At 41.4% G+C, this 11,589-nt stretch overlaps 1 protein-coding gene across 11 annotated transcripts in view; it reads left to right on the plus strand.

Moving 5' to 3' along the window:
* Nucleotides 1-11,589, plus strand: part of APBB2 (amyloid beta precursor protein binding family B member 2) — a 169,936-nt gene that overhangs the window by 151,172 nt on the left and 7,175 nt on the right. For all 11 annotated transcript variants that reach the window (XM_082282134.1, XM_082282135.1, XM_082282138.1 and 8 more), the window contains 2 exons: nt 8,519-8,633; nt 11,107-11,194. In XM_082282134.1, the coding sequence (XP_082138260.1) occupies nt 8,519-8,633; nt 11,107-11,194 (203 nt within the window). The remainder of the gene's footprint in view (nt 1-8,518; nt 8,634-11,106; nt 11,195-11,589) is intronic.

An 11,589-nucleotide genomic window follows, 5' to 3' on the forward strand; every position in this document is an offset into this window, starting at 1 on the left:
TGGGTTGTAGCAGGAGAGCGGCTGAAGAGGTGGAGGAGCTCTTTGAGTTGAAGTTCTTGGAGTGCAGAAAAATCGGAAGGCTTTCATGTGTGCTTAGGATTTCTCGCAACTGTCAGAAACACAGGGAAAATTCTTTCTCCCCCACATCTCTTCCAGCTCTCATCACTGATGAGAGAATGGTGGATGTGGTTACTGTATAAGAGAAATGGGAAGGAGAAGACTGTTGGGAGTAGTTATTTTCCTTCCTCCTCATCCGGGATTTGATTCCAAAATGTTGGGTGCATAGTTACCTGGAGAAGGGGCTGTGAGTTTCATTTGGAACGTGTGGAAGGGAAGCAGTGGTTTCACTCAGTATCTAATAGTTGAAAGGTCCTCAGTAAATCTTTTACAAAAAGATTTTGCAGCATTTGTGAATGCTGCTTGTTTCATCTAGTTATCGTTTTCTTACCTTTGGATTTTTCTCCCTAACTTTGCTAGTTCCTTGGTGTGACCATAATAAAAAGACAAGTGACCTGAACAGAGTCACAAACATTATTTCAGCTATAAGCCATTCTCCTTTTCTCTACATGAATAAGAAGTCTGGATTAAAAGCCTGAAATGTTAATCCAGAGGATCTGTAATTTCTAACATACATATTACTGCAGGGTTTCTTGCACCTTATCTTCTCTTCTTCTAGTATCATTCATGATGCTGGAATATCTGTGTCATGGAAAAACCCCACCCAAGGATGGTCTTGATGGCATTATATTTACCTGCTTTTATCATGTGCCTCCTCTCCCTTCTCTTGCTTTTCTCCTCCTCTGTCCCCATGGACATTCAAGTGTTGACAGTGAATGGCAACCTCCTGCCAGGTGCCTCTGACGTGCTCTGCTGTATTGGTGGTTGCTCTCTCCTTCTTGTTTCCTGCTTTCGTAAGTCTCTGGTCAGCTGTTTGTAGGAAAGCAGTGTGAAGTCTGAAAGTTATAGACTCGGGAGATGGTTTCTCCACAGCCTAACATATCTGTTCTGTGGCCCTGCAGTCACAGAAGTCTATACACCAGTACAGAGAAATCATCTTCTGTAGGCTATTCTGGATGAATTTCAATCAATTTTAAGACAAACCAAGAGAATATAATTTTCTGGTTGAAGGATTCTTGTTACAATTTGTAATACATAAATCTGTAAAGAAATGTACATATTCCTGCATGTGTATCATTTTAATGTAGGTGTTTTAAATAGCAGCAATTTAATTTTATTGAGAATAGTAAAAAATTTCATTTCATACTTGAGGGCTAGGGTATTAGGGGTTTTTAACCAAAAAAAACCACAAAAAAGGATTAATGCACTTCTACATTTTTCTACAGTTCTTTGAAGAAATAAGTTTATAATGAGAAGGTAATGAAGGATGTGCGACTCTCTTAAGCTGTACTTAATTGGGATGCCTCCTAGGACTTTAGCCTAATAGTGGCAAATGGTTATAACTGCTACTCAAACAGGACAGCATTAGCATAAATTGCTTTTAATGTGATTATATTCATCCAAGGTTGAGCAGCTAAGTGATGCTTAGCCAGGTGTTAAATAGGTATGACTATCTAAGGTTTAGTCAATGACTGTAGACATTTGCCAATTAAAGAGAGTAAAAGAGCAAATAAAAATTAAATTCCCTTCTACTTAGCACCTTACATTGTCTTTTCAACTCTCAAAATTGCTTTTTTAAATGTCTTTCTCTAGTCCTGTATTCTTTCAAAAAAAATTACTACTAAATTTTTAACTGTTCAGCAGAACCAGTCTTACCCACTCTTGCACAAAATACTTATCTATTTTTCTGTTTTTCTAGCTTTTGTCCAGAATACTGATTTATATCCAGTTCCTATAAGTGGAAAATTATTAATGGATGATGTAGTACATGTGCAAATGATTAAAAAAAATTTTAAATTACTTTCTATGCAGAACCCCTTCTCCATAATCCTGTATCGACAGAAGTGTTGCACTTGTGTTACAAAGTTTCAGGAGTACACAGCTTTTTTTGCAACATCATTCTCCTACTAAACACCTTGCTGCTCTCTCTGCTGACATGGAATGAAATTTTACCCAGAGCTGTCATTCAGATCCCACAGATTTCATGTGCACACACATTCCATGGAGACAGAGATTCATCCAGCTGGATGAGATGTGTTAACCCTGTGTTAACTCTCTATCCAGCTATGGCCTTTGTAATTGCTTTTAAATTTCTTTTTTCACTTGTTTTCCCAGCAGAATGTAAAGATAGGGGAGTGGTAAGAGGAGGCATTTGGCCTTTTCCATAAATTTCTATTGCAAACACGTTGCTCAGCACTTCTTCATTATCCCAGGGGCCTGTTGCACATAAATCTCACTTAAATGTTAATCAGCTTCAAGTGAGCTGCAGTCAAATGAAGGTTTATAGATGACGTGACTCAGAAGGGATCTGAAGTGGAAGAAGAATCAGAGACTGGTCTTCTGGCTTACTTGGGATTCAAGGCTTTGGACAAAAAAGAAGCTGTTGCATTGTGGTCCTGTGTAGGGAAACACAACTTTTCCTATGTTTTATTGTTGCTGTAGGAAGCAAATACTCTGAAATCCTCAGAAAGCCATACCTTTCTTGTCCAAGAGGAACCGTGGAGCTCCATTTTCCAAATGCCTAGAAATGCCTGAAGCAAGGCTGCAAGGCTCCCACTGGCAGTGGAGGAACCAGCTGCTACCAGCCAGTACCCCCATCTCCAGGTCTTGGCTGCTGGGCTGCCATGTAGGGCCACTGGTGCAAGCACACAGGCATCTAGGTGACTTCCATGAATTAATGATATCAGTGATACTGTCTGTGCACTGCCAGAAGGGGGAAGGATGGTTTTTGTGCTAGTTTTGATCGATGATTTGAAAACAGATGGTGCTGGCAGGGTTGAGTGTGATGTGGTACCACAGGTTTAGAAGAATTCACATTTCATACTTTGTCTCAGTAGATACAGGCCCTGATCATCTAAAGGTTTATGTATATTCACAATCCATGAATGTAATTAGCTGATTTACTTTGTTCAAGCTGTTCAGGTGCTTAAAGTGAAACACTGGTGTGTGAGTCTGCAACACCACCACGAGGGTTTTATTGGCTCTCAGTACTTGAAACTGATGTACTGGCTGGTGTCTCATTTTCTTCTGTAATTGTGCTATACAGCCTTGTTTATGACTGCATACCATTACAAGCAGAAATATTTACAGAAGCTGCAGGACCGAGTGCTGGAGAGGCTCGACACAAGCCTTACATGCAGCACTTGTGGAACTGAGGCGTGGGCCAGGTGGTCCTGGCAGCTCCTTCCCAGCACCCACCAACAACCCTGTGGGCAGAAAATGGCATTTCTGGAACTTCTACAAGTGACTAAATGTGCGTGGCATTTCACAGAACAAAGATGAGACTTTCCTCACAGCCTCATGGGCTTGCCAGGCCACACCCTGGAGCCTTTGCTGCATACAGTGGGGCATCATTGTTTCTTCAACGAGAACTCCAGTATCAATACAGGCTGGGGAATGAAGGGATTAAGGAGCCCTGCCAAGGACTTGGAGGTGCTGGTGAATGAGAGCAATGTGGACTTGCAGCCCAGCCCAGAAAGCCAAGCATGTTGTGGGCTGCATCAAAAGAAACATGGCCATCAAGTGAGTGAGGTGAGTGTCCCTCTCTGCTCTAGACTTGTGAGACCCCACCTAGAGTGCAGTGTCCAGCTCTGGAGTCCTCAGCACAGGAAAGACATGGACCTGTGGGATAGGGTCCAGAAGAGGGCCATGAAGATGATCAGAGGAGTGGAGCATCTCTGCTGTGAAGACAGGCTGAGAAAGCTGGGTTTGTCCAGCCTGGAGAAGAGGTCTCTTGGTGTTACAACTCCACCCCTGAAGGCAGGGTAACTGAGGTTCTTGTTAATAGATCACTTGGGGCAGATGAGAGTGAAATGACACTGAATGACCAGTGTTTAAACAAAAGTATGAAAATATCACTTAAGAAAATATATAAGGAAGAGAGAAGAGAAGATGGAGAGTAAAGATACCACCACCCATAGATCCAGCAACAAAACTGCAGTTTTGGTATTCATTGGTCAACGTGATGGTCACAATCTTGATCCATCAGGGGTGGAGGTACCCCCCAAAACAAAAAATTCAATGGGTTAATATACATTCAGGTTCAGGTGGGAATGCCCAGGTACCTCCCCCGGGGAGGGAGTTTTACACTGCCTGATGCAACACTGTGGATCATGGCCAGTCCTCTGATGGACAGCCTCAGTAATGAGTCTTGGGGTGTTTTGGGGTTTTTTTTAGCAGGGCCTGTTGTGATACGACAAGGGATAATGTTTTTAAACTAAAAGAGGGTCAATTCACACTAGATATAAAGAGGGAATTTTTTATGATGAAGTGGTGGAATGCTGGAACAGGATTCCCAGAGAGGTGATGGATGTCCCATCCATGGAAACATTCAAGGTCAGGTTAGATGGGACTTTGAGCAGCCTGTTCTAGCTGAACATGTCCCTGCTCACTGTGGGAGCACTGGACTAGATGATCTTTCTTTTAAATCCTCCCATCTCTTTATACTCAAATAATTTTAAAAAAGAAAAGTCCTGCAGTCCTGCAGCAGTCCTTAGGTAGCCTATATGTAGGGCTGCTACCAGCTCCATCAGAAAATCAATACATTGCATCTTGAGTAACATTTTTGTGGCTGTCATCTGCTCTTTGGCAAGTGCAGAGCACATCTGTCTTACCAGGACTGTTGTCATCCTTCTCTTGCAGGGACCACTGGGTTGCAGGCCCTTCTTCAGCAGGACTAAAGTGGCAGATGAGTCTCCTTTTCACCTGCAGTGTCCAACTACAGATACTGCATCCATAACACTCATCAGACTCCTCCCTGCCCTTGCCACAGGTCTTACCTTTCAGAGTCGTTACTGAGCTGGGCCCTGCACAGTGGCTCATTCATTTGGCTGTCATTAACCTTCCAGGAACAGAGAAATGTTCTTGCTGAAAAGTGGGCAAGCTCCTTACTGTCAGTGTTGCCCTCCACATTGCTCTCTTTGTTCAGAAAAGTAAATTGAGACTTGAGAGAAAAGCTCAAGATTCAGCAGGCCACCCCCAGTCGAACTCTCTGCCCTTAAAATGCTGCTGAAAATACTTCTATCAAAGATGTTTCCCACTTATGGGGCATAATTATAAGTTGTGTTCCTTTACAGCCAAAATCTTTGATCATGACAGAATTCAGTCTTAAGTTTAATACAGTTTTAATTTTTTGACTTATTTTTATCTCCACAGTCCTTTGAGTCCTACTTCCACTGGGAGATAACGTGCTGACTAAACACATTTAGTTCTACCTTACAGATTCCCATAAGGCTGAAAACCCTTGCAGTTGAGCTTGGATCTCAGATACACTCTCTGCAAGGTGAGATTTACTGTGGCCTCAGGGGTTGTTCCATGTTTCAGGAACTTGGCAGCACAGTGGAGATGCCCTGCCTGATGTGGCTTCCCACAGCAAAGCAATGTAGTTCATTGAGGAAGTCTTGGTGTGCCAGGGCATTGCCAGAGCTACTCATCAAAGGTTGGACCACAATTTCTTGGGCTGTTACAAATGGATTTTGCTGGCAATGTGTTATGTCCTCCAAGCCCTAATGACTTGCTTTGATGGCTTTGTCCCATCTTAGCTTTTACTGACAGTAAAATAAGGTTCTAACAGATAGCTATATGGCTAACAGAAGGGACAGGTTATCTTCTGGCTGTGTGCAACTCCTCCAGAGTGCTGGCCTTATAATTGGAAATCCTGGATTTGGACAGCCTCCTCAGGACGTGCAGATTTCTGTTTATTCAAACAGGTTTCTGTGCAGTGCAAGCAGCTTGGCAAAACAACACAGGATGCTCTTCCTGGGATCATTTTGTAAAGGAATGCATAAATCACCTGTTTTCAAGTCCTCGAAGGAATAGTATTGATTTGAGGTAACTACTTGCAAATGGTAGTAAATAACCATGTAATGGTCACATAGATGACTTTCAATTTTATTTTAATGCAAACACAGGTTTCAGCTACTTTCTGCCTTCTGAAAGAATGGACCTTGATCCAGTAATAAAGTGTGCACAGCACTCTGGTTTTTTATGCTGTCTTTGCTACCTGCCAGTGATGGTCACTGCCAGCAAGCTTTTCTTATATGTAAAGCGGGGGGAAGTCTTATTGAAGTTATGGTAGAAAATCCATGTCTGTTAAGTGAATTATGTTTCTGTATTGCAGTTAAAATACTTGCAGGGAACGGTATTTGGACTCAAAAATGTGAAGTCAGTAACTTAGGACATTTAAAAGATGGCAGCTGAAGCCAAGAACATGGAAAACAAAACCTGAAATGCTTAGGATTTTTGGAAATTCCTCGCCTATAGCTCTCAAACTAGTCTAGGTCTTGTCAGAGCTCAGGATATTAAATGTGGGACTTTGTGAGCCTGAGCATTTCCAGAGACCTGCCCTGCATTTCAGTAATGTTGAAAGTTTATGTCAAAAGGCAAAAGTCTCAAAGGTTTTTTTATGTGGCACCTTGTTTCATTTTTTTTCCCTGCAGCTGCTGATTTTTTATAGGCTACAGGTGATCCATGCCCTCTTCTCTTGGAGTCCAACTAGGAGTCTTCAGCTTGCTTTTGAAGCATTAAGCGAGGAGGAAACCGTTCTAAAGCAAGGCTTGGCACATGTCCAGATGAGCCAAAAGTGTCAGTCTTTTTCCAGGGGCAAGACTCCAGCTGAAACTCAACATGTCTGTGATCTTGCAGTGCAGAAAAAGGGAACAACATGCCAAAAGGCTCTTGTGGCCGAGGGACTTGGGGTCAGGCTGGAGCTAGGAAACCTTGGGGCATCTTGTGTAATAGACAGCACCATCCTGGATTATTGCTTTGTGATTTTTCCTGCAGGTCATGATCAGGTGGGTAAAACACTGTCCCTCCCCAGGATGCCTGTGTGTTACATGCTGGCAGGGCAGTGCTGCAGCCACCGAGAGCTGCATTCCCCATGCAGGAAGGGTTCAGGTGGCAGCACATTCCACATGCTGCCCCACTGCCTTCTGTCCCTGCTGTGCCCTAGTGTATGCCATTGCAGGTTGGAATGCTGCGAAATGGAGAGGGGCCTACAGCTTCACTGTGTTTCTGCATGGTTCTGTCATGTGGAATTGCTTTCAGATCTCATCCCCTGATAATTTTGTGTGGCTTGGGTTTTTTTAAATATTATTCATCAAGCTTCAGGTTGAAAAGCACTTAGATGGAGCAACCACCTGTTCCTGTTAATGAGCAGCCCTTATATTGCAAGGGCTCATGAAGAACAAAATCTGCTGTTCAGTTAGATACAGGTACAGTACTTAACTGCAGGGCAGTGTCCACATCTCACACAGAGCAGGAAGGCCAGCAATCTGTCTGCCACAGTCTCTGATTCTCCCTGGAGAGCTTCAGTATAAAATTCTTCAATTCACGGGGCATTTAAAATGAATTTAAAAATTGGCCATCCATGCTACATTAAATGCTGCTTGGAATATTGACAGGCTTTTATATACAGAAATACTTTAGTTTATACTAGGCCAGTGGCTTAGGAATATCTCTCCTATCTCTTCACCACTTAGTCTTGCTGGTAATTATTTATGTGCAAAGCAGAAAGGTACTGAAAAGAGACTTCAGGCGTAAGAGAGGCTGGAGCAAAGTCCCAGAGAAATCGGAAGTTAGCAAGAGGGTGACAAAGTAGGAATGAGCTGTAGTTGCTTGGAGGACATGAAAAAGCAGACGTGCAAGACCAGTGAACATAGAGTCTTGTACAGTAAGGATGGCAACTGGGCAAATCCAGGCTTGTTCCTGGCTCAGTATGTATCACTTTGACTGTTTCAGAAGAGCTCCAGCTCTTAAGCAGCCTGAGAACAAATAAACCTGGTCGTGGCATTTCCTTCATCTATGCTAGAAAGCTTTACTGTGCTGCGGTGACTAGCCAGTACAGTGCAAAAACCTCTTTTGTAGGGCAGCTTTATTTAACTTTTGAAAAAATAAGGTCAGAAATTTAGGGCAATTAGTGCAAGCAAAGCTCAGCAGGTTCACATCTCCCTTATGCAACGAGATCTCTAATTACTATCCGCATATTTTAAACACTTTATACAGTCCTTCGAAATACAATTTTTCTCTGACTACACTCTTGTGTGCTGTTTCTTGGATTTTTTTAGCAGTTGAGAGCTGCATATGTTTTCTGTCTTAATATGTAATTCTCTCCCTACTTCATCTTCAATAACATATTTGAGTAAATTTTGCTGTTTATTTACAATTGCGTTTGGAATTATGGGTTGTAACTTGAGTAAGCTGCACAGTTAGGAAACCAAAATGAGCTTTTGAATTATACAGATTAAGCACGAAACTTTAGGTACATGTTTCATGGCTAAGCAGTTTATTACATTTGTATACCTGCTCTGTTGAAGGCATGTGTTTTTGAGAGTTGAGGCTGATTCTAATGTCATCAAATTTGTTCTGTATGTTTCTAATGTGTCCCTTTGTCTTGTTTACACAGAGACTTTGCTTACGTGGCAAGAGACAAAGACACAAGAATTCTGAAATGTCATGTGTTTCGATGTGACACACCTGCAAAAGCTATTGCTACAAGTTTACACGAAATCTGCTCAAAGGCAAGTGGATTTAAAATCAGCTGCATTTGTCTGTTCAGAGGTCCCTAAGCCTTATACATGTAATCAGTGGTTGTATGCAGTGTTAGTTTAGTTTATATAACTGGCAATGAGAAACAGCACAGAGAATTTGTGAGGAAAAGAACACAAATGGATGGGAATTATGGGAGAGTGGGCATTTAGATTTGAGGAGGATGATATGTGCTTTTGATTCGACAAGTGTGTATAGAGACCAAAGGCTTTCCTGAATAATAAAGAAGCTGCAGGTTCAAAATGGAAAGAGAACACAGAGGTTCAATTAATTATAAACAATGATGTTAAACTCCATAAATGAATCAGACCTTGTTTGAATGGTGTTATTCAATGGTACTATCCTGCAGGACACAGAGGAAAATAGTTGCTAACTGTATTTAAAAAATCATGGGGAAAAGGGGGTTTAAGGTACTCTAGTTATGTATACTAGAGGATATGTTCCTGCTCTGAGAGTGTTGTCCATAATACTGGGGAGGAGTGTTCTTTTCGGTCATTCTACCTTACAGATTTGACACCATTCCCTGGCTATTAATTTTGGTTTTCTTGGATGATCAGTTATGAGTGTCCTCTGTACAGTCATTTCAAGCATCAGCAACAATGCAGCACATCCTTTACAGAGGGCAATCTGATTGAAGTGCTTTACAAAGAGGAAGTTAAACTAATCTACTTGAAACTCTTCTTTTATTTTTTGTTGAGATGTGGTGGATTTGAGACTGCCCCTTTTTAAAAATACCATGTTGCTCTTTTTGGTTTTCCTTAAAGCATGTTAGTTTGCATCATGGAAAAAGTGGGCTGTGGGGATGAATAACCTTATCAGTTATCCCTGTGTAACTTGTCTCGTCATGAGTCACAGCTCTTCTAGAAATGCTAGTTAGAAAACCTTCAGGTTTTAAAATTCTGCTGCGTGACTGTCATTTGCTTTTTACATTTTGTCTTCATGTTAGTGAATGGAATCAGTGATGCCAAACCCTCCTCTACAGCTGGTTGCATAGGCTAAAAATTTTTTGGTTTTGCCACACTGAAGACATGGTACTGAACTTTTTTGTGGTGTTTCATGCAAGCAACGTTGAGTCTTTACACAGGGTGCATACTGTAACCCTCTGGGCACCACAGTTATGCCTGAGGCAGAAGGTAGCCCATCAACTGTGAAAAGCCTGGCAGGTTTGTCCAGGTTTGGGTGCCAGAGGGAGTGCCAGTGGCAGCACTCGGGGAGCTGCTCAGGTTGGTCAAGGAGCTGCAGGCTGTGCTTGGTGAATTTTAACACCAGCACTGCAGCAGTGGCTGACTGGAGACCTGTTACGTTCTTCCCAGTTCTCCTCCAACTCCCCAACTCACACAGATGTTTCCAGCAAATCTAGCAGGGAAAAACATGCTACACAGGCCCTACCACTGATGCTTTTATCCTGTAAGGTCAACATCAAGTAAATGCCGTGGTAGCTTTACACAGGAATATCAGAAAGGGATCTGTCACATAAGTAACTATGACATGAAACTTCTGACACTAATTTTGGATAAGAGAACAACTAGGCATTTAAAACCATAGCTAACAGTAACACAGTTAATTCAGCAATAGATGTAATCCTGATCCAGGAAAACACTTGGCTTGTGTTCACATGCTGTACCTCTTTACTGAGTCAGGGTTTCTTCCTAAGCTACTGTGTATAATTTTTCATCAGAGGGCATGAATATTCCCATATGTCCCTGCAACAGAAAATACTTTCAGAATATAAAACCTGAAAAAAAAAGGAGGAGGGCAGAGGAGAGAAATTTGCTAGAAGCATTTTCAGACCAAGTGTCATCTGCTGTAATACCAGTTATCTTTATAGCTTAATTACAATGAACAGTCATAACATAAAGAAGCAGATACCTTTGGTTTATATACGAGCTTTGGAAAACCTCTGTTAGCTTCCCTGGATCCTTTCTCAGTCATATATTTGTAGTGAATAGCCATCCAAAATGTTTATTTACAAGTGGGGCTTTTTTCCTCTTCTGCTAGTACTACACATTTTGAGGGAAGGATATGTTGTATTTTGCACAGGATTTTTAATTCCAGAATAAACATAAAAATGGAGGAAAAAAGTTTACACAGCAGAAGATAGTTCAGAGAGGAACATGCATAATGAACACCTTCTTCTCTGTGTGTTAAATATTTATGTTTCTTGCTCTATTACTCCTCACTATAATTTTGCTCTTGATAAAAATGACTAGTTTTTTTCCTCCTCAACCTCTTTGATCTAGGCTTGGACACCACCTAGGTTCTTTATGTATTTAAGGAATGGTGAATGGAGTAAAATTAAAGTTGTTAAAAGAATAGCCTGCTTAGTCATGTACCTTCTGACTTATTTCAGATTTCAGAAGCTAGGGTTATAATAGGGGTAAATTTATAGTTGCTGCTGTACTATATATTTTTTTTTAAATGCTGTATTATCACTGTCTTCTTCAGATTATGGCTGAACGGAAGAATGCTAAAGCTATGGCTTGCAGCTCATTGCAAGATAGGACAAATGTCACCCTTGATGTTCCTCTGCAAGGTACTGTGTGTTACAGCTAGTATCCTCAGGATGGTGCTATTTCAGATAAGTTTTGTTTCTGATGCAGCTTTTGACCAAAATTGAGCATATTGGGGGGAGAAGTCAGGAGTGTAATCCTGCCTTTTAATTAATGTATCTGACTGGTGGTAATCTGTTCCTGTTTCACTTTAAGTATTTTTCTTGGTTATGTTGACAGTTATGGACTCCTGCTCAGTTACGTCAACTTGTCCATTTCCTCTTTTATTTTGAAATACAAGCGTTGCAAACACAGTCTTACTTATTTGTGGCTACTCAGAATATTGTCTTTTTCAAATCAAAATACCTCCTGACTTGAGACTGCACCAGTTGGCCAGATCTTCCTTAAAACCAGAATATACTCCAGTTAATCACTCGGA

The sequence above is a fragment of the Coloeus monedula genome, assembly GCF_965178545.1.
Source record: "Coloeus monedula genome assembly, chromosome: 5".
Lineage (NCBI taxonomy): Eukaryota > Metazoa > Chordata > Aves > Passeriformes > Corvidae > Coloeus > Coloeus monedula.